The following is a 23,941-nucleotide window of genomic DNA, read 5'->3' as shown; positions in this document are numbered from 1 at the left end:
CCAAAATCACCATTTCAAATTCTGAAAAGTGACAAGTTTCAATGCAAGTATTTCGGTTAAGGGTCATGTGGTGGCGGTCTGGTTTCTTCACCATGTTATTGCATTTTCTTGTACTTTCAATTGCTCAATAAATGGCCTGCTCGTTTTTGCCCGTTTAGAAGTTATTGGTGTTGGAAGTTGGGTAATTTTCCACCAAAAAATATAAATAACTTTTCAAATATAAATTATAGTAATTTGCAGTCTTTTGAGAAGATATGAAATTTAATATTTTTAACATCTTTGTACAACATGTCAAACATGTAGCAATATTGTAGAAAAAGTTACAGATACAAAACTGATTTTAACGATGTCTCCACAAAAAAAAAACCTTTATATCTCAGCCGTTATAAGAGCTATTAAGTTGAAGTCTTGAACAAAGTTGTTCACAGTAATGTTTTCTGCAGTTTTGTCGAACAAAGGGGAAACGCTCCTATAGTTGCGGTACGTTAGAAGCGTTAGGTTTCTGTAATTGTGCATGGAGACTCAATACACAACTATAGGAACCTAACGCTTCTAACGTACCGCAACTATAGGAGCGTTTACCCTAATTAATTTGTATCTCATCATATTAAAAAAATGCATCTTACTTTAAGGTGGATTCATCTTTTCTGTTACCATAAGAAGGAGTGTTGTAACTCGAGAAACTTCTCAGACGACAACTATTTCCTTTAATCAACCATTTCAGCGTAAATAAAAAAGCGCGTATTTTGATACCATTGGCACCACTGTGCGCTGCTGCTGTGTAAACGCTCGGTGGTAGTAGTATAGGATTATCAGATAAGTTTTTGTTCTTGTTTCTTTCTTACGCTCATCAGTTAAATTTTAAGTTTGTGTTTCTGTGTTAGTAGTTTTTTTTCGTGTATTGTGTCCGAGTCAGAGACGATGTTGAATAAGAGAAGCGCGGAGAGAATAAAAGTAAATCTGGTTGCCCGGCCAACAAAGTTATTTTGTCTGCAAGGTTTGGCAACCCGCAATTTCGTGTTTACTTCGAGTGACTTTAAATTTGAGCGAATATCTTTTTAATCTTTTCGGTGGTATCGGTATTCAAACGAAGTATTTGAATAATCATTTTTTGACAACACTGAGTGAAACCAAATAGACTACATTAGAGGGGATATTTTACAGAGCGTTTCGCAAAATTATGCAATCTGCGATTCATGCTTCGAAATCTCGATTTCTTTTTCGAATGGACGTATCTGCTTTTGAAAACAATGTATTTGCTTGTCGATTTGGCCTAACTGGTAGCTCGCCCACGCATACTAACACTACCGTCAGTTCGTTTTAGGAAATTTAACGCCATTTTAGCATTTTTTGAATAATGTTGGTACTGTTAAGCCAACTTGGTTATAATGATGCCATATCTGATGTTTTAACGATTTTGAGGATATTTTTGTGTTTTCATAATATAATAATAATTTTATAAGCGATTTCAGGACGGTTTAACGTTTTTTTAACATTCCAGCATATTGAGCTCATTTTTACAATTTCAAGCCAGTTTAAGCTGTAATAATTCTTTGTTGTTTTAAGGCTACTACTGCACTTTGATGACTTGAAGGGAAATAATTTAGCAGTTCAACATTATTAAGTAATTTGGAATGTTTATGGTTATTTTGATCTGAAATTATTTGCAATCAATATTGATGGGCGAGCTCATGAAATCTAACAAAGAGGGTCGTGATCAATACAAATTTGAGAACCGCTGATGTATGAATGTCGGGGAACTGTCTACTTCGGCCTAATCACCCATTCCCGGCCTATCGAGCACAAAACATCAAATATATCTATGATTTCGGCGTTAACGTGTTAGACAAACGTTTGGTACGATGTTTCTATTCAAATCAATCCTCAGACGAAGTGTTGAAGAATGCAAAATAAGATTTCGAAAACAAAAGGTGCACTTGAATAGTACAAAGGTGTACGCGAATTCACTTTTCTTTCCGTTTGATAGGCCAAAGAGGATCTCAATGGCGCACGCTATGTCCGAAGGCACTTTTTATGCAACTTTCATGTACCTCAATTTTTTCGTCACAGGAATCAAAGCTGTGATAGTTTTAAAATATTTCATCTTGTGTTTTTTTTTAAGAAAAAGTGTTTTTAAATTTTCATGTTTATGGGCTTTTGACGATACTAAGCTATTGAGGATAGAAATAAATTCAGCTGAAAATTATTAAAAGGAAATTTAAATAGTCAAAATACTTCAATGTACCAAAGTTTCAATGGTATAGTCAGATTCACTCTTAGGTTCCGGAAGATATAGTGAATTTGTAATGATTCTTAATGTTTTTATTAATAAGCAATGGTTTCACTCTCTGAGTTTACTATTATAATCAATTCCATTTGATTCATGCATTCTTATCAATCTTTACATAAATATTTACTGAAAGTGTTAAAAAAACTTGGTGCTGCCATGAAAAGGAGCTTACTTCGAATAAGCACGATACCGCCGCTTTGAACAAGTTCTAAGCCTTTTCCTGTACTCTTGCAGAAATAGCTCATATTTAATATTTTACAATATTTAACAGAAAGTAATAATCGTCGAGCTCGAACATCATGTTGCTCAAAGCTGATTTGAAGCTGGGCTGGATAGTTTGACGGCCGTTATGTCTCATATGTTAAGCCAATGTTAGCATCTGTTAAATAACAATACAATTAACTGTTACATACTGCCCTTATTTACACTCAGATTTAGATCTGTCTAAATACTGAGTAAATCTTCGTGAGAAAGCATAGGTTTTGGTCCTGACTGTTAAAAATATAAACGCATTCGTCTTCCTGTGTCGTTTGAAAAATTAACCTTAGCTGGTTTTTTGCTGGCTACCTCTCTAGTGCTAATGACAACAATGGGGTCCTTACTTTTGTTTGCCAATTCGGAGAGATTCTGAAGATTCCGGTTTTCACTTCTGACGTTTCCCAGGAGAAACCTGCGTCAGACATGCTTTGCAAATTTTAGTGAAATTATTTTAATTTTTCTACAGTGCAAATATCTACACATTTGAATTGTGCAACTCGACATAGGTCACAGTCAAGATGGTTTGAACTTCTTGTCAGCATATTTTCTTCAGGATATTTAGTAGTTTTCTTGAGCTGCACACTTTTTTTACAACGGTAAACGCAAATGGAGCATGCGTACTCTGCGAAAATAAAAAAAAGATCACGCTTGATTTTCGTTGATAAAAATCAACAAGCAAACAACTGCGCATGATATGACAAGCTATACATTAGTAGGTATTATGCTTATTGTTAGACCATTGTTCCAGTCTTCTTTCTTACCATAGGCCATTGCTTGAACTTTTCTTCAGCCTATCATCTTTTGCTCGACCAATGTTCTCACTTTTTTGGTTGCCAAATTCCATTTCCGCTTGAAATCCTTCAGCTTAACTACAGTTCCACCCTTTTTCTTTAGTACGTGCTTCACAATTGACCAGGTCTCAATTCCGGAGTATTGGCCGGATTCATCTCCTTGGGAACCACTGTGACGTCCTTTTCGCTGTTCCACTGTTTGGTGGAATTTGAGTAGCGGCAGCTTGCAAAGTCCAGTCAGAATAGACAATCCACCTTATGCTGCTCCAGTAACGCAACATAGTCGGTCACCAAATCAATCATTTTGCGCTACTCAAGTCATAAACTCTTGTTCACACTTTCCAAATTTGCAATAATATGTGAGGATTACTTTTGATTATTTTTTCAGTAACTGTCATAAATTCATTATCGTTTTTATAATGTATCCTGGTGGAATGTGTATTATGAATGCATAATTTAAAAAAAACTAACATTTTTTATAGCGACAAGAACATTTGAAACCTTGGATTGAGCCCACAGTAAATTGATGCAAAAATGTGGCCCAGAATAGCACGGACCTCCGTACATAAATAGCACCTATTCTAAACGCTGAAGAACGAAATTAAAACTGCACCACAATTGCGTGCAGGAAACACCATTCACCAAATCGAGTTAGAAAGGCATCGTGCCATGACATTTTTCATTCACTGCTGTGCTCGTGCTCTTTTGGCTGGCAGGACATCCCAGACAACATCACCGCCGTTGGATGGCAATTTTCCCCGGGAAAAAAAAAATGAATCAGTCAGTCAGTCCACCAGAAGATAGATCCCACCCTCAGTATCTTTAGAAACACTCACGGAACGTGTGTGTAACCATTTTCAGTTAACAGTGACCGTTGTGATGCTGGGATGGCACGAGATTGTCTAAAGTGGTGGATTAAAAAGTGGATACCAGAGTTGTTTTTTTTTGTTTGTGTTCAGAGGTATTTTGTGAGCTTAGAGCTCAAAACATCCGCAGTATTAGTTCGTTGCTCATGCAGTTACATGACTGTTTCAATCTGAATAGTTAGTTTTGTTCTGGGAATGAAATTAATATAATTTTTTTTTGTCAATACGAGTATTTGTATGACGTAACATTTTCTGAGTTAGAGGTATAAAACGTTTTAGTAAAATGTAATAACCTAACATTAAGTACTTGATTTCAACCATCCCGTCATTGTCCAAAATACAGGAAAAAGTCAACTGAAATGATTTATCGTGGCTAGCCGGCTATTGACATTTTTCTTTGGAGCGATTGGAAAGGTGTACTTCCCCTCGGAGGGGCAGCCTGATATCGCTTGGCTCGGGCGGTATGGTGGTCAGCCAACAATGTACGGCTAGCCTCGATGATGGTCAACCTCGAGCATGGTGGGAGTTTGGCGGTAGCTTTTAATCCACAATACCATCGGATCAATTGTCTGTTTGTTTGGGTTTGAGAGATGACAGCACCGTGTGTGACCATCGATTAAGCTGGGTGGGATTGACTGAAACGATGTAATCAAGTATTTATTTTTTCGATGGATTGTGTAGTTTTATAGGCACAATGGAGAAAGCAATACAGTTTTCAAGTTACAGTTCGCCGCGTTTTGGAAAATACTGTGATTTATGGCTGCTACGATTTCTATTAAATGCGTCGCATAATTAATTCAATTTGATGTTTAACTAAAACACCAATTTGTTAAAGATCAAGAAAACAGAGGGAGAACGACGGGAAAAGATGAACACCCCAAAGATACCCAAAACAATGCTAAATTTCCGTGATACATTAAGTGAATATTGATCTTTATAGTACTTTCCCTTATTACATGGATTTTCGGGAAATTCTCTTTTAATTTAGTTATGTTTTATAACGAACCAATAAAAAATTAAATGATGCAAGAAGGTTGGCTGATGGAAGGACTGATGCAAATGTGAAATGTTTGCTCCACAGTGCTCACGGTTCTAAATTGGGCCCTGATTAGCCTCCCAAAATTTGAACTCATTTAGTGAGAAACTGACTTGGCACAAACCATATGAAGTTTATATGGAAATTACTATGGAGAAACCATAATTTCGGTTCATATCTATCTCCAAACTCACCAGTTCACTCTACTTTAGAAAATGATAACTGAGCTTGTTGAAAATTTTCTCAGCTACAACTTTGTTGAAGACCACTTTTCCATTTAATTTCCATATAAACTTCAAATGGTTTGTGCCAAGTCAGTTTCTCACTAAATGAGTTCAAGTTTTGGGAGGCTAATTAAGGCCCAATTTGGAACCGCGAAATTTTCAAATTTTGCATCAGTCTATTGGCCACTCCTAGAAGTAACAAGGTCACATCACATACTTGGCCCGGATCAGAAGGGTACTGTCTTCGGCAAAATATTACAATGGGTCTTGGCGTCTTTAGTGTTCAGAATTTCCTCACTATGCGGCGCTAATGTTCAGGTCAATTTCTGGTATAAAATATATTGTGAGATCTAGACTCTATGAGCAGTTCCACGCGTAAGAGGTAATTAAAGATTCAACCAAGGAAGGTAAAGGAGGAAAAATCTTTGTAGGATGTAGGAGCTGTGATACCACGATTTGACTTTATAGTTTCTACAAATTTAAATAGAAGTATGTCTGATTCACTAGCGGTGCCGGTGGTATAGTGGTAAGCGTGATTGCCTCTCATCCCAAAGGAACGAGATTAAGTCCCAGTTTGCGCCGTCGGGATTTTTTGAGGCCTAGAATCTCTGATCACGCCTTCCTTCGAAAGGGAAGTAAAGTCGTTGGTCCTTGGTTCATGAGGTGGTGTGGATGCTGTCCTCCTTGCATCAGTAGTATTGGTACTCAGTACGGACAACAAGATCGACGGAAAAAAAAAATCATGGAAAAAAGCCTGATCCAATAATCGGCGTGTTTGACGCCCTTCGACCATTTTCAACGAATTCTAAAGATTTTGCATTGCTGAATTTAAGTATGTACACAGATTTTATGTAGCACGTACAGCTTCTGAGAGAACCGAGTTTGAATTCACAAAAGTACATATTTTTATGATATTTCATTTGACTGCCAAGTAGGATTTCTGCTCTGCCCTTTAAATGATAGGTTCAAATGTTAGAGAATTAACCTTACTGAATGCATAAGTAAGAGTGGATCTTATCATGCGCGTTTAATTGTTGAGCAAACCGGGTTTAAATACCCGAAAGCACCATAAAAATTTGATTTTCCTGTTCTTCAAAATTGTATTTCGGCTCTGGCTAGACTTGGATTTTATTAAATTGACCTTGCTTAATCTATACGTGACAGAAGATATTTTTAAGCACGCACAACCGTTGAGAACAACGAGTTTAAATTCACAAAAGTACGTATTGCCATGGACATCTAGTTTACCTATTCTGCTAAATTGAATTTTAGCTCCTTGACATCGCTGAATCCATACGTGATAGGAGGCTTTTTCTGGAAGCCAAAAAATATACCATTACGTATGGTATTCTAAAAAAATACAAGACTAACTTTCGGAGCCAAAACCCAACTTGGTAGAACCAGCAAAAAACAATCCATGAAAATACGTACGGGTTTACCATCACGTATGGATTCGTCAAGGTCCATTCTAAAAAAATACAAGCCTACCTTTCAAAGGGCGGAACTTAAATTCAACTTTGCAAAACAAGCCATTCAAATTTCCATTGTAATACGTACTATTGTGAATTTATTGTCATCATCAACAGACTCAGTGTTCACTCGGCTTTCGACAGAAGCAGACCACTCGCAATGTGTGTCACGCGATCGTCTATTTACTCGACAGCAACCATTGTGTGGTCCTCCTCATTGTTCTTCATCAGCAGTTCTTTCGGTCGATGCATCGTCGACTTTGGAAAGCAACCGTTTAGTGATGAGTGTGTGAGTGCTGACCACGTTTTGCGTCCATTGCTGCAATGAAAGCGCTCTGCTCCCCCCCCCCCCGGTGGCAATACTGCCATATAATGAAATCACTGGAAGCGGCTTCCGTTCTGATGGAGCAAGCTTATTGGACAGCGGAAAATAAAGTGTTTATTGTGCTGTATCTTTTTACTATAGTTTTAAGATGTATTTTATGAATCCTTGGCTCTGTAATGTTAATTCGATTGAGCCTTATGAAATAAATTAATAAACAAACAAAAATCAATAGACTCAATGTAGCCCCAATATTGATTTAGTCAAACCAAGTGAAACGTAATCCTAGTGGATGAACCCTTTAAGAACAACTCTAGATCCTTCGTTGGCAGCATTCTAGATTCGTCTCCGAAATCATGCAGAACATCCTCCGCCGAGAAGGCAAGAAAAATCCGTTGAAACTTCCAGGAACTCCCGCTGGCAGCATCCAACAGCATCGAAATCACGCGGAACCTCGTCCACCGAGAACGTGAGAAAATGCCGTTGGAAATCTCCTGGAACTTCCGTCAGCAGCTTCCAATCTCTACACTGGTATCGTGCAGAACCTCCTTCGTCGACAATGCGTGGAAACTCCGTCGAATGTCTCTCTAATCCTTCGTTGGCAGCATCTGAATTCTCGAGGGGAGTTTCGACAAAGTTTCGTTCGAGCACGATTTCGATACAGATTTTTTTTTTATGTTTCGGGAAGTTTCTACAGAGTTATCACATCTTCACGGCGGAGAGGCTTCCGGGAGATTTCGATGGAGATTTTTGCCAGCGGAGGTTCCAGTAAGTTTTGATTGATTTTTATCGCATTTTCGTTGGAAGAGGTTTTGCACGATTCCGAGACAGTATTGATTGATTGATTTGTTTATTATAAAGACTTTCAGCCATTGGCTGGTTCTTCTCAGGCCGATGCAGGTTTCTAATGCTGCCAACGGAGGATCCAGTAAGTTTCGGCAGTTTATCGCGCCCGATGCTGCCAGTGGTTCCAGAGAAATTCTACGGATTTATTTGGCGTTCTCGGTAGAGATTCCCGATACTGTCAATATAAGTTTCTGGGAGTTTTCCCGCGTTTTTTGGTGGAGGAGGTTCTGCATAGTTCCGGTGCTACCAACGGAGGTTCCAGATAATGTGGGCGTAGTTATCTCGTTTTTTGGCGGAGGGAGCTTCCCTATGATTTCGATGCTGCCAGCGGGAATTTCAACGGATTTTTTTTCCGCGTTCTCGGTCGAGGAGCTTCTGGAATAATTTTCTTGAGTCAAGAGTGTGGAATTGAGCTAACCTAGGCAAACAACAAAACAGGACAAAACATTAGAGCTACACGCAACAAAAATGCACTGAGAAAATGCATTTAATTTTGTTTATGGCTATGTTCAATTAGGTGAATTTGCATTTAAATTTTACAGATGGAAATTTTTCAAATAAACCTGCTGTTGTACCAGCCTTATTTCTGGCAAACTAGAAATCAATTTTAACAAACACTTTCTCGAATATCGGAAGAGAGATATTTGAACATTATAATTTATTTTCGAAGTGTCACAACTGAGTAGAAGTGACTCTCTGTCTGAGCTATTCTCAGTGGCCGTGAACACAGATGAGTTCACCAGACGTTCTCGAGCATTATGTGAAAAATGCATACAAACCACACGTAAAGAATGTATTTAGGGGAGATGGATGTGTTGGCTTAAATGCCCCTAATTTGGGCCCATACATAAATTCAGCAATCGACTAAATTTTCAATAGCGACCAAAAATATCCATTAATACCGTCCCATTGACGCGTTCATCTAGATAAAATTAATAAAAAGCAGATTTTTAGCGATGGGCACAATCTTAGACCCATAGGCCAACAATAGAGCCATTTCCCTTAATCTTCGATTGTTCACGAATTACAACACGCCCACACAAACTAACTTTACCATCTTATAAAGCAAATTTTCTCTCAGATGATGGTGTCGGTTTGCCAGAATGAGTTTATATTCACAAGAAATCAACGTTTAAATACCGACGAACCGATGTGACAGCTCATACAAGCTACATTCTAATTCGTGACTGAGACACCATATTTAAATGATCATGAGCAAGGACACGAACCCACGTAGGAATTATATTCCATTGGTTTGCGTCTCACTTCGTTTGGCAGCTCTTATCGCCCATTTGAAAATTCGAATCGCTCGTTAGACAAATCGAATTGTGGACAAACAAAATGCTCCTGTGGCATGTCGGTTCATCGGTGGTTTAAACCCGAGCATGAGAAAGTAACTAATGAATACCTAATTCTGATCTGATACCAAAATTTGGTATTGACCAGCATAACATAATTTGCCTCTTATACCAAATACCAAATACAATACCAAAGAATAATACCGAAAAATTACATGCAAAATGCTTTGTGAAACCAAAAATTGATATTTGAATACCAAAAGAATACCTGGGTGGTATTTTTTTGGTATTGTATTATCATAATTTGGTATTGAAGTGGTATTGTGGGAACATTTTTTTGGTATTATTTTTTGGTATTTTACCTCTTATGTCAGGCTCATCCAAACCGATTTAAGGTATCGAGAAATTCATTCCTGCTTGGGAAGTCATTGTTTACATTTGGCACTAAGGTTATTTACACATCTTGCTCTAGTTATTAGTTTCCTCCATCATATGTCAAATCAAAAACGATAAAGTTGAGTGTTGTGGACTGGACTGTGGAGTATACGTTTATGTGCAATCGTTGGAAAAGTACCGTATAAGCGATAATATTTGCACCATCGTACAAATAAGGTTCCCCTTTTACTTGTGCATACAATGCCTTGGTTTTCTTTGCATGCACGTAACCTATAGCTCATACCGTAGTAGGCTGTGTATAAAAGAAAATGATTTACTTAGTTTGACAGTTGCACCATGACAAAGTGGCACCGTATTCGTGATTAGTCCCTCGCGCAAATGTCGCAAAAAGACATTTCAATCGCCGTGGGAGTATCCCAACTGAAAAAATAAAAAAAAAACTCGAAAACGAAATCTTTCGAGATTTTATTTAATTTTGACATTGCTCAATGGTGCAAACATTATCACTCATACGGTAAGCGCTCAATTTACAGTGTACTAGGCACCTTTTATGTAATTAGTGGCGCTAGTGGCGGTGAGAATCGTTTCTTGGGGTAACAGAAGAGTGGACCATACTTTTAATTTATCATATTTGCTAAATCCAACTTGGCAGGGCAATGTCCATTATAAATACTGATGGCTGCTCTCAGAACATTTACTAAATTCTGCACACTGTCGCTGAAATGCTACTATGTCAGACTCATCCACGAGTATAAGCGGTTAAGTCGTCTCTGTTTTCAACGCTATCAAAGGAGGATCCAACGGCGGCTAAAGTCACATCCGAAATCCTTCTGGAACTTCGTTATACCTCGTTCACATTACAGCCTATATCACGTAATATAGGCTGTCTTGCAATGAGCACTCATACATAGGATTTTCAGTAAAAACTAGATGTATGAGTGCTCATTGCAAGACAGCGTATATCACGTGATATACGCTGTAATGTGAACGGGGTATTAATCAACAACGCATCAGCAAACCAAATTTGCTAGTGTGTTTGAAGACGAGCAACTCTCCGCTAATCTCATTACTTCCGCGGCCACTACGGATACGATTTCTAGAGCAGCATCTAAACTTAAGACTTCAGCTAAGACTGGACCCGATGGCGTTCCGTTGATTAACCTTAATAAGAACATCACTTGTCTTTTAGATCCACTGTGTGTGTGTGTGTGTGTGTGTGTGTGTGTGTGTGTGTGTGTGTGTGTGTGTGTGTGTGTGTGTGTGTGTGTGTGTGTGTGTGTGTGTGTTTGTGAGTGTTTGTGTGTGTGTGTGTGTGTGTGTGTGTTTTTTTTTTTTTTTTTTTTTTTTTTTGGCAAGGAGGAAACCTTCAAAAAGGCCATCGTGCCACCGCTTGACGACTGGGCGCACAGTCGCGGTGACACGGTGTGTGGGATTCTTACCGCACTAAAACCTCCTTAGACGCCTTGCCCTTTTCCCCCGGAACCACTTGTCGTATTACTTCGGAGGGGGCCGTGCATTACGCACCTCACTTTACCTCAGCTAATTGGCGCTTCCAGTTCGCTGATCGTCTCTCCAATTTGTGAGCCATTTATCTCCCAGCGTCACGTTCTACTTGGTTATCCCTGGTGGTGGATACAGCCTACTCTGACGGAGAGTTCTCCCGGCTTCGGCTTTCAGTTCGCACTTGTGTGAGCACATTACTACTTTCTAGTTGGTCTTCCCGCCATTTTCGCTGCAGCGCTGACATGATCTGCGTTACTGCTCTGCTGACGGCGTTAAAGGTGCCCTCCTCTCGACACATTTCTTCGACGACATTCTCCGTGCTAAGGGCGAGCATATCCTCTCGCACATCATCAAATCTAGGACATTCGAAGACCACGTGCTCTGGTGATTCTTCCACATTCCCACACTCCGGACAGAAGGGTGACGTTGTGTGTCCGAACCGATGCAGGTACTTCCTGAAGCAGCCATGACCAGACAGGAACTGCGTCAAGTGGAAGTTGACTTCTCCATGCTTCCTGTTCACCCAGGTCGAAAGAGTCGGTATTAGCCTGTGTGTCCATCTACCGTTCTCTGCTGCATCCCACTCCTGCTGCCACTTAGCCATCGACTCCGTTCTCACCATTTTTCGTACTCCTCTGGTTTCTCTCGTCATATAGCACTCGTAGTCCTCCGCCAAGGTGATGCCGATTGGGATCATACCGGCGATAACGCATACTGCCTCCATCGAAATGGTTCTGTACGCACTCACGACTCGCATGGCCATGAGCCGGAACGTACTGCTCAATTTCCTTTGGTTCTGCTTCGTTTTCAGCGCTTCAATCCAGGCTGGACCTCCGTACCTTAGTATTGATGAGGAAACACTAGCCAGAAGACGTCTCTTGCTGCTGCTTGGACCAGAATTGTTCGGCATGATTCTGGCTATTGCGTTGATGACCTTCGTCGCCTTCTCGCAAGCATATTCGATGTGGCTATTAAAGTTTAGCCGGTCGTCGATCATCACTCCCAGATACTTAAGCATGCGCTTCGAAGCAATGGTGTGCTCTCCAACGGTAATTTCTGCCCGCTGCACTGCTTTGCAGTTACTGACCAACATCACTTCTGTTTTGTGGTGGGCTATCTGCAGCTTCGCTCCTTGCATCCAGTTACCAATCGTATCTACCCAACTAACCAAAAGTTCTGATAAAAGGCTATTTATGGCTTAAGCACCTTGGTTGAAGGTGGTCTATAGAATTCTAAGCAGCCTCATTTTTAAGTCGTTATAAGAACTTGAAAGTTCCGGTACCATAATTGAAGAGCATTCTAAGCAGCCTCTGGCGGAACTTGAACGGAATTTTTAGAAAATAAATTAAAAAAGGTTTTTGTCCTCTACACCAATTCTATATTTAAGTTCGCACTTTTATGAAAGTTATTCCTAAAGGCAGGTGTATTAATGTGTATTGATTTATCAGCATTAGTAGTAGTGATGGAGCTGTTGGAAGAATTAAACCCAGTCCTTCTGCGTGAGAGTCTCAGCACGAACCACTTCGTCATCTGAAATATATTAAAGTGAGCTGTTGTCCCGCCTATTGTTGGAGTTTTCTGAGCCAGCTGACTGACTTGAATACAAAACACAACACCTTGATGAATTTAAGTTGGTGTTTGCCCGGCCCGCATGGTAATCCTTCACACTTGTGGCGCAGTGGTTAGCAATCGTAGATCACATGCCGCATACACGGGTTCGAATCCAGGAAATTACTTGTTAATTTATTTTTTATTTTTGGATAGAATGTTGCAGAAATACAAGAATTATGATTTGTTCGGGCCACTGATTATTTCATATATACGTACATTAAATTTTGTTTCAAAAAAAGATTTGTGCGGATTGCTTCATGTGGCTTGAAAGTTCTGTCGGAACTTTATTTGAACTTTATGGAACTTGAAAGTTCTGTCGGAACTTTATTTGAACTTTATGGAACTTGAAAGTTCTGTCGGAACTTTATTTGAACTTTATGGAACTTTATTTGAACTTTATGGAACTTGAAAGTTCTGTCGGAACTTTATTTGAACTTTATGGAACTAGAAAGTTCTGTCGGAACTTTATTTGAACTTGAAAGTTCTGTCGGAACTTTATTTGAACTTTATGGAACTTGAATGTTCTGTCGGAACTTTATTTGAACTTTATGGAACTTGGAAGTGTTGAATGCGGAACTTTTGGTTACTTGGGTATCGCCTCAGCCGCCAACATTTCCACTTCTTCCAGCGTCTCACCGGTTACCGTCAAGACGACATCGTCCGCAAAGCCAACGATCTCAACTCCTTTGGGCAGCTTGAGCGTCAGCACGCCATTGTACATTCCGTTCCACAGCGTGGGACCTAGAATGGAGCCTTGGGGAACCCCCGCCGTGATTCTAAGCGATTTCTGCCCCGTGTCTGTCACGTAGACAAGGACCCGGTTCTGGAAATAACTACTTAGAATCCTGCAGAGGTAGCCTGGAACCCTCATTCTATGGAGCGCCTTGGCGATGGCCTCCCAGCTGGCGCTATTGAATGCATTCTTGACATCGATCGTAATCACGGCGCAGTATCGATTTCCTCTCCGCTTCTGTTTGGAAGCTTTCTCGGCTCTGTCAATCACTGTCCGAATTGCATCCACCGTCGATCTCCCTTTCCGGAATCCAAACTGTCTCTCCGACAATCCGTGTTCACTCTCCGTGCATTTCGTCAGCCTGTTGAGGATGATCCTCTCTAAGAGCTTTCCTACAGTATCCAGCAAGCATATTGGCCTATACGATGCAGGATCCCCCGGCGGTTTTCCGGGCTTCGGCAACAGCACAAGCTTTTGTACCTTCCACCTATCAGGGAACTGACCATCGTCCAGACATTTCTGCAGCACCATCCTGAACATGTCCGGGAACGTCTGGATCGCCACCTTCAACGCCACGTTGGGAATTCCATCCGGGCCGGGAGCTTTATTCGCTTTCAACCCTTTCGCTGCTGCTATGAGTTCCTCGTTGGAGACTTGTTCAACGTTGTCTTCATCTACCTCGCCATATGGTGTAGGTGGCCAGTTCGTTGGGTCATGCTGTGGGAAAAGTCCCTCCACGATGACTTTCAGCTTGTTGTGACACATTTCAACCGGCATCGTTGGGCCTCTGATCTTCGCCATCGCAACTCGGTATGCGTTGCCCCAGGGGTTGGCATCGGCATCGCGGCACAACTCCTTGAAACTATTTGACTTGCTCAGCTTTATCTTTCGTTTCAGTGCAGCCCTGGCCTCTCGGAACACCACCCTGCGTTCCTCTCTGTCTGCTTCTGTTCTTGCTCTCTGAGCACGCCTTCTGGCTAGAAGACAAGTAGCACGGAGGGTGCTAATTTCCTCGTTCCACCAGTAGGCTGGACGCCGCCTGTTCGTTGGCTCCAGTTTTCTCGGCATAGTTGTGTCACATGCCCTTGCTAATAATTCGGTCAACTCATTCGCGCTTAGGCCCGGGACGCTGTTGTCTACCCTTAGAGCTTCGATGAAGAGATCCTTATTGAATGCCTTCGTCTTCCACTTCCGCTCGCTTACTTTCGTCCTCCGCATTTCCACCGGTGTTCGTTCGCCGATACTGTACCGGATCGCCTAATGGTCACTATGGGTGTACTCCTCGCACACCGTCCAGTTCATATTTGCCATTAGCGACGTACTGCAGAAAGTAACGTCGATAATGGATTCCCTACCATCTTTGCGGAAGGTGCTGATGGTTCCTTCGTTGGCCAGACTGACGTTCAACTTTGCCAGAGCTTCCAGCAGGCTATACCCTCTTGCGTTGGTACATCTGCTCCCCCAATCCACTGCCCAAGCATTGAAGTCTCCTGCGATGACGACTGGTCTCCGTCCAATGAGCTCTTCGGTGAGCCCATCTAGCATCTGGTGGAACTGCTCAATTGTCCATCTCGGGGGTGCGTAGCAACTACATACAAAGATTCCATTGATTTTGGCGATCACGAAACCTTCATATGAGCTTGCCACCACTTGTTGTATGGGATACCTGCCCATGACTTGTATGGCCGCCATTCCTGCTCTATCCGCCACCCAGTTACCATTATCGAGAGGGACTCGGTATGGCTCTGCAATGATTGCAACGTCGCACTTTGTTTCCGTTGTTGACTGCCACAACAGTTGCTGTGCTGTGTTACAATGATTGAGATTTATTTGGGTTACCTTCATTATTGCTGGCCCACCATCGCCTTCTTGAACTCAGGGCACCTGAAACTTCCCGTCACATGGCCATTTCCGTCCTCCTTTTTGCAGAGCATGCACCTCGGTTGCTTTGTACAGTCTTTTGCAACGTGCCCCTTCTCTCCGCATTTCCTGCACAGATCAGATCTGTCAGGGCCTTTGCAGTGTCTCGCCTGGTGACCGAAGCCCATGCATTTGTAGCATCTCTCCATTTTCTTAGATACCCGAGGAATAGCTTTCAACGGGCACACTGACCACCCAACCTTGATTCGGCCAGTCTTCAGCAGCTCGTTAGCTGCGTCCGAAGAAAGTCGTATCGACGCCGTCTGCGTGCCACCATACGCCTTTCTCAACCGAATTGCCATCGGTACGTCTCCCAGGTTGCATTGCACCTTTAGCGCACTTTTCAACTCGTCTTCTGTTGTGATCTCGTCCAGATCCCTGCACTCGACCACTGACTCCTGGGATAAGGCTCTTACGTTCGCCGTCTCGCCAAGAGATTTTTCGACGAGCTCCTTAAAAGCTGAGCTCTTAACCGTAGGGTCCCTTTTCAGCTCGAATAGCATCTCGCCTTTCTGGGTTCGCCTGGTTTTCACCACATTCTCGCCTAAGTGTTTCAACTCCGGATCATCTCTCACTTTCCGGAGGAGTGCTGCGTAGGACGTTTTGTCCTTCGCCTCAACAACCAGAGCGTCACCCTTGCTTCTCTCCCTACGAGGCCTAGGATTCTCCTTATTCTTCCTGTCTTCCTTCTTCTTCTCTTCCTTCTTCCTCGCTTCTTCTTCCTTCCTCCTCGCTTCCTCTTCCTTCTTCCTCACTTCATCTTCCTTCTGTTTTTTCTTCCTCTCCTTCTGGTTCTCGACTTTACGCCACGCACCATTTTCTTCCATCTCCTTGATGCCTTCCTCGTCGTCCCTGCGTTTTTTGGGCTCCTCCTCATCTCCTGGCGTGTCCCTATCTCTCTTTTCAGGACGTGGATTTGTGGGTCCCTTCGGAGTCTCATGTGCTTGAGCCAGTCTTATGCTCTCCTTGGCCTCCAGCAGAGCCTTTTCGGCATTTTCGGCCCTTTTTCTCCACTCTTGACATTCCCGATCTGCCACTGTTATGCCGGATTTTATACCGGTCACAAGTTGCTTGATCTCTTTGTGTACGTTGTTTTTATCCTTCACGAACACATAGAGATCATCGATCTTCCTCCTGACCTCCGTCATTTTGGTTCTCCCGAGCTGCAGTTCTTGGGATTTGCTACTACTGGATATTGGTGTGAATATCTGGCTTAGCCCAACGCCTGACTGCTCTTCTTGAAACTTACTGCTGCTGCTGGAACTCGCAGTGACCCCCAGGTTCGACACTGGTGATCTCTGCAATATCCCACTCCTTGCGAACACGTTTGCTCCTCCGTTTTCACTGTCTGGCGTATTGCCGTCGTTCTTCATATTTTTTTTGGTTTTTTCTTTTTCTTCATTTTTATTTTTTTCTCCAATTTTATCCATTCTGATGGGTCCCCCCTTCGGGCCGCTATCTCCACTCGTTGTATGTAGTCTCCTATCGTGATCCCATGGTTATCTATGCAAGCAGGGAGGCCATGCTAGGGTTGACACGGTCCTTCATGGGGGCCGTGTTCAGAGCCAGATCGGCGTAAGTCAGGAATGTTACATCTGAGCCTACTACTCACCAATCACCAATTGGTGACGAGTTTTGAACGTATCCGGAGGCCTGCCAAGGTTTTACCGGGACGGGGGCAGCCGCACTATTAGCCCACTCGCCATTTCAAGAAGGTGTCACCCTTCTTTACTTAGGGAGCAGAATAGCACGACTGTCAGCCCTGTAGCGTGGTATCCAATCCATTGTGCCGTGTCGTGTCCATAGTTCCATGCCGTATCCAGTATGCCGTAATAAGGATCTTACTGGCGTCGATCCTAATGTGCCGGTTGGCACTCCTGCGGGTTGACGAAGCATTTCCTCTATCGCCGTGTTATGGTTACCGCGCCAGTGTTCGCGTCGCACCCCCTCACTTTGCTATTGTCAGAAGGACAACATTGCCCAGGCTACACCACGGGGAGGCGTGAGGTAGGAACTTGTGAGAACCAGAGCTAGGTTGTCAACTCACCATTTGTAGCCCTGTGTGTGTGTGTGTGTGTGTGTGTGTGTGTGTGTGTGTGTGTGTGTGTGTGTTTGTGTGTGTGTGTGTGTGTGTGTGTGTGTGTGTGTGTGTGTGTGTGTGTGTGTGTGTGTGTGTGTGTGTGTGCGTGAGTATGTGTGTGTGTGTGTGTGTGTGTGTGTGTGTGTGTGTGTGTGTGTGTGTGTGTGTGTTGTGTGTGTGTGTGTGTGTGTGTGTGTGTGTGTGTGTGTGTGTGTGTGTGTGTGTGTGTGTGTGTGTGTGTGCGTGAGTATGTGTGTGTGTGTGTGTGTGTGTGTGTGTGTGTGTGTGTGTGTGTGTGTGTGTGTGTGTGAGTGTGTGAGTGTGTGTGTGTGTGTGTGTGTGTGTGTGTGTGTGTGTGTGTGTGTGTGTGTGTGTGTGTGAGTGTGTGTGTGTGTGTGTGTGTGTGCGTCATCCTCTATCCCTCACCCAGCCGGGGGCGTTGGACAAGCAGAACTGCGAATAATTCGATCAAATCTCATGCTCCGTAATGGTGCCCTTTATGTTGTAAAGACTAGTACTTCAAAAGGGGTAACTTTTGAGGCAAGACAGGGTGTCCTCAACATGTTGAGGGAACAGGATGCACTAGATGTTCATAACAGGTACAGCAAAACATCACATAGACGCCCTTATTCACACTAACTACTCAGGGGTAGAAGGTCAAGAATAACCACCGCCGCCAACTAAAGCTTGAACCAGGTACCTGGGACTCCCACGATATACCCGCGGCAGACGATGCCCTGTGCGTATTTAGTATGTAGTAATATTACATACAGAATTACATTGTAATATGTTTTATTTGGATACAGAAAATGTTTGAATCCATGCATCATCTAAACCATGATTTGCATCACCACAAATACACTTGTCAACAATCTTCATCTGGAACGTACTCACCAAATCACTTAACCCGTTCCCGATGCCTCCACGCATACTTCTCTCTAGCCATCCCCAAACAATCCCTCCTCCAGTAACTCCAACCACACAATAACCAAATATCACTTTTCATCGTTTTTTGGGGGCGACTCCAGCGTAGTGGTTAACATCCATACCTCTCACGCCAAAGTCACGAGTTCAAATCTCACCCCGGACAAGTCACGAATGACCCATGTTAAAGTGACTATAATAAAAAAAAAAAAAAAAAAAAAAAAAAAAAAAAAAAAAAAACTTTTCATCGCTTTTCTCTTTCAAGTCACTCCGTGCACAAAAGCAATGCACATCGCAAAACCCTATAGGCCCACCCACATTAGATCCGTTTGCGCTGGTCCGGGAGAAAAAATCAAACCACGCAGATAGCGCCAAATCTTCTGATGCTTGCAATTTTTCAAACATGATGAATCATGTTTTCTTTCTCGATTCTAAAACTTCTCGGAAAGCGAGAAAACCACCACTCACACACGTATAACCGTCCGGAAGGCAGAGTGCCAGCGCTAATCCGGCAAATGCAGTCGAAAACTATGAAAGCGAATGCACGCACAAAACAGAGAACGAACTTAACACACAACCGTATCCAAAGGCGTTCGAAACTCGACTCCACTTGTCTTTTAGATCCACTGCGTCGCATATTCCAGCTCTCTCTCTTTCCAGCGGCATCTTTCCGTCATACTGGAAGACTGCGGATATGTTTCCTGTTCATGAAAAGGGAAGCAAACGTGACGTAAACAACTACCGGAGAATCACGTCGCTGAGTGCTGCATCAAAACCTTTTGAATTGGTTGTCATAGAGTCCCTAAATGAGCATTGCAAGCAATATCAACACGAATTCATAACTGGGCGTTCTACAACTACGAACCTGCTGTGCCTTACGTCTTACATCACAGACAGTTTGATTGATCGGACCCAAACGGACGTTATTTACACAGATCTTACGGCTGTCTTCGATAAGCTGAACCACGAAATTGCGATCGCTAAGCTTAATGGACAAGAGATCGGTGGAAATCTTTTGAGATGGTTTCGTTCATACCTCACGAAGCGCCAACTGACAGTAACTTTGAGTACTTGTCGCTCAGCAAGCTTCTGCGCAAAGTCCAGTATACCTCAGGGTAGCCATCTGGGACAATTGGTATTTCTCCTTTACTTTGACGACGTTCACCATGTTATCACAGGGCTATGATTATCGTTTGCAGACGATCTGTAAGTTTTTCTGCGCATACGCTCACTCGCCGACTGCCGTTCTCTCTAAAATTGACATCTTTGCTGACTGGTGTAGTCGAAACTGACTGGTGGTCAACCCAGCTAAGTGTACAATCCGTATTTTCTCACACAAGAAACAACCGATTATTTTCAACTACCAACTGCTAGGCACGACTATCAAACGGGTGCATTGCGTGAAAGGGTTAGGCGTTTTTCTGGACTTAAAGCTGACATACTCACACCATATATTGTATGTCGTTGACAAAGCGTCCAGAACTCTTGGTTTTGTCTTCAAGATTACTAAGAACTTCACAGACATTTGATGCTTGAAATCGCTCTATTGCTCTCTCGTACGATCTACGTTGGAATACTGCTCTGCAGTCTGGAGCCCGAACTACAATAATGGGGCCGAGCGAATTGAATCTGTGCAACGACGTTTTCTTCGCTTGGCACTCCGTAAGCTGCCTTGGAGATACGCACTTCGTCTTCCAAGCTACGAGAATCGCTGCCAATTGATCAATGTCGAGCCCTTACGTATCCGAAGAGATGTTTTCAGAGCCTTAACCGTCGCCGATACTCTGCAAGGAAGAATCGACTGCGAAGCAATTCTGCAACAAGTGAACATTAATGTTCAACCTCGATCACTACGCAACAGTCTTAAGCTAAGACTTCCATTTATTTGAACTAATTATAGCTTAGCGAGCGCTATTTACGGTTTGCAGCGAGTGTTCAACCGAGTAGCGTCGATGTTCGATTTCCACTTGACACGGAATATGGTTCGCCGAAGATTCTCTGCCTTTTTTGCTGACCGAAGGCGCTTGACGCCCAACAGCTAAGTGTTTATTTAAGACTTATACATTTTTAGTTACTTGACAATGCTTTCCTAATGATTTCTAGTCTGTTGATTCAAACATAACAATTAAACAAATAAACAAATAAATACGTACGTTTGTGAATTGAAATCCGAGTTTCTCAACAATTGTGCTATTTAAAAACAGATGGATTCAGCAAGGTCTACTCTATAAAATCCAAGCCTAACATTTAAAGAGCAAAGACAAAATGCAACTTGGCAGAACAGGCAAACCAAACTTCAATGAACGTACGTACCTTTATGAATATAACCCCGTTTTTCTCAAAAACTGTACGTGTTACAAGACTTCTGAGTACATATTTGGCTTCTGAAAAGCAACATTTATTCAATTAAATGCTTTAATGGTCAAATGGCGTTAAAAAGGCTTAATTTTTGCCGGCATTTTTCATAAAATAATTATGAATCAGAAAATCAAATCTACACAGCAAAAAATTTATTTTAATATTGCATCCAAGAGGATGTACTTTAATTATGTCGAAAATCTCATGTAATTTTTATGGCCATAGCAGCGTAATGTCATAATTAATGATATTTTTTTCCTTTTTGGCAAGTACTATTGCACCATATTTTTGACACGACTGAAGTGCATCTACTTTGTTGTGATATCAAAATTAAATTTTTGCTGTGCACGTTTATTAAAATGTGTTCTTAAGTAAATGTTGGACTAACATACCTTTCCTATCCCTACCAGTTGTAAGGACGTGGCCAGGACAATCCTTAACTGTTGGAGATAGTAATTATTTCCTACTTACTATGTGTCCAGTAATAGATATCCGTCTTGCTCTTAATAGTTTTGAATTCGTACCACCTACGATATTGTGCAACTTGTTCGATGCTAATGCTAATGCTAATGCACGTTTATTAAAATGTGTTCATTGCGTTCCATACTCCACTGGGCAAGTGAATTACACTGAATACATATCGATAACCATAAATTTGATTGTGAACGGAAAAACTACTTTCAATTTTTCTAAATACTTTCTTGGTACACAAAACGATCATCATGATGATTAATTTATGTCTCCACTGTTCGTATTTCAGATATGTCCCAATTCGGTCTGGGTACAGCCAACTCCCACTGGAGCTACAGTACAAGCGGTCCGTACTCACCATATCTGACGTCCTGCACCACACCAACGGCAGCTCAGTTCAACAATCCTGCTCTAGGTTTTACCTGCTCCAGCGGTGAACAGAACGCTGGTCAGGATTTCACCAGCACTGGAAGAGACTGCGTTCCAAGTAAGTAATAATTTCCACTGATTATTTCCTTCAACTGCATTAAGATAACCACCTTCCAAACCAGTGCTTCCGGATTCAACGGCAGCCGATTTGGATCAGCACCTGAGCAGCCTAGTAGGAACTCAACAAACCGCCCAAATGACCCATCCCAGCCTGATGACTACCAACGGAAGTAGTAATCCCGCTGGAAATGGCTCCAACGGAAACGGAGTGACCGCTCAAGCAAACACCATCACCACAACCAACGGCTCCAATGGACTTTTAGTTCCTCGCTACCAAAGCAATTCCAGCAACAATGACTACGCTCTTCACACGAGCCAAAGTGGACCACGTAGTTTGAGTGATTCATCGCAGGCAGAGTCTCCAGTTCAGGAAGATCTCCTTTCATCAAATACCCCAAACTTGGGAGGCGCCGCAAACCAGAACTTCTCCAGCTTGGTCGTAAACCAAAGTCAATCTAATTATGGTTCCAGTGGGGGAAGTTGTAACGGATCGATTTACCCGGTTCTTCCAGCAAGCTTACTTTATTCGCAACTCTACACAGCAGCCAATCAAACCCATGGATTCCATAACCACCCCTTGCAAAACACCCATACGGCTGCCCAGAATACTTCGATGCATGCCGGAGAACTGCAAAGTGTTATGGATCATTTGACCTCAACTACGGCCAATGGCGGTCGACAGCATCCGAATCTAATGAGCAACAATCCTCACACGGATCTTTCCCTGATAGGGAACTGTGGGGCAATGGCTCGAGGGGCTCTGGACGAATCTGGAGCAAGAGCTCTGGCTGGTGCCCGTGGTGTTCCACCGCAAGGGCAAGTTCAATCCGAAAACGGGAACTCCGTCTGGAGGCCATACTGAGGAAAGCTTCAACCGTAGGGCTTAAGTGCAATATAAGTAATTCGCTTCAATGGTTGCTGATTGTTATCACCAAAGAATATGTTGACTGTTTTCTAGTTAAGTTGTACAGATTTAATTTTCCGAAACGCTTATTTAATTTCTCACACTGTAAATAGCGGATTTAATCTCGCAGAATGGCATTTGATCCCAGGGTTGATGTACACTGAACACTACATGTTATTCCGTACTAAGATGCAACAGTAGTTAAATGAAGCTCCGTATACAGTTTAGAATGGATAACAGATTGTAGCGCTTCTCTATTTGTCAAACATTCGATGCACGATGATATGTAAACCTATGTAAAAACAAGTTTATGTAACGAATTACTGGATTTTAAACAATCAAAAACGCAAATAGAGTTCCAGCCAAAAGCGTCCCCGGAAAACTTATCCCATGTATTTGTAGTTACCATAAATATACAGTGCGCAGCTGTTACTGAACTTCCTATTTTCTATTACTAAAGAGTATTGTCGAAACCGTAGCCAAAATGTAGAACGTAATGGAAACAAAACTCAATAGAATAAATAAAACTAAAACAGGAAAATGTTTCCTCTCTTGATGTGAAGTTTTCTTGATTTAATGGTAGTGATGCATGTGAATTTGAAGAACAGTGTACGAAATGTCTGCGTCCAAACCCAACAAATAGAAGAATGTTTTGAACAGTAGCCGGTCAAGATGTTATTTTTAAGTAGGAATATCGATTTCTACCCTGTAAAATAATGCTGTGAAACGAATAAGAAATAAATGCTGAAATCTCCATGCTTTGTCGGGTAACGTTTATTTAGAGAGAAATCAAGTTGAATGTTGACCACATTTTTACTATGTTTGCTGTATGGATGCTGGAACAAAGGTAAGTTGCATTAATCTTATGTTGATATATTTGCGATTAACTTTCATAGGGGCATAGTGAATAGGTGGGGCATAGTGAGCATTCCGCACTTTGGCTCTGGATCTCCAGCTGCATGAAATAAATCAACTGGTAGTAGGTTTAATATCATTATGATATTGATCCTAACACCAACCAATTTGTTCCGAACGGCCGGAAGACCAAGCTGAGGCATGGGATGCTCACTATGCCCCACCTGTTCACTATGCCCCTCTTACCCCTACATCAATAATTTTCAAGACCTCATTCTAAGAAAACCATACTTATTC

General features: G+C 42.2%; 1 protein-coding gene across 2 annotated transcripts in view; it reads left to right on the top strand.

Annotated features, from left to right (window-relative positions):
- RunxA (Runt related A) overlaps nt 1-23,539 on the top strand; it is an 83,942-nt gene extending 60,403 nt beyond the window's left edge. For both annotated transcript variants that reach the window (XM_065230998.1, XM_065230997.1), the window contains exons 4-5: nt 21,686-21,883; nt 21,948-23,539. In XM_065230998.1, coding sequence (XP_065087070.1) covers nt 21,686-21,883; nt 21,948-22,747 — 998 coding nt within the window. In that variant the 3' untranslated portion in view covers nt 22,748-23,539. The remainder of the gene's footprint in view (nt 1-21,685; nt 21,884-21,947) is intronic.
- The last annotated feature ends 402 nt before the right edge of the window (nt 23,540-23,941 follow it).

The sequence above is a fragment of the Ochlerotatus camptorhynchus genome, unplaced genomic scaffold (genome assembly GCF_037179485.1).
Source record: "Ochlerotatus camptorhynchus isolate MF236.1 unplaced genomic scaffold, CSIRO-AGI_Acam_v1.1 ptg000336l, whole genome shotgun sequence".
NCBI lineage: Eukaryota > Metazoa > Arthropoda > Insecta > Diptera > Culicidae > Ochlerotatus > Ochlerotatus camptorhynchus.
The sequence above is the reverse complement of the archived record's forward strand: the minus strand, read 5'-3'. Positions and strand labels throughout refer to the sequence as shown.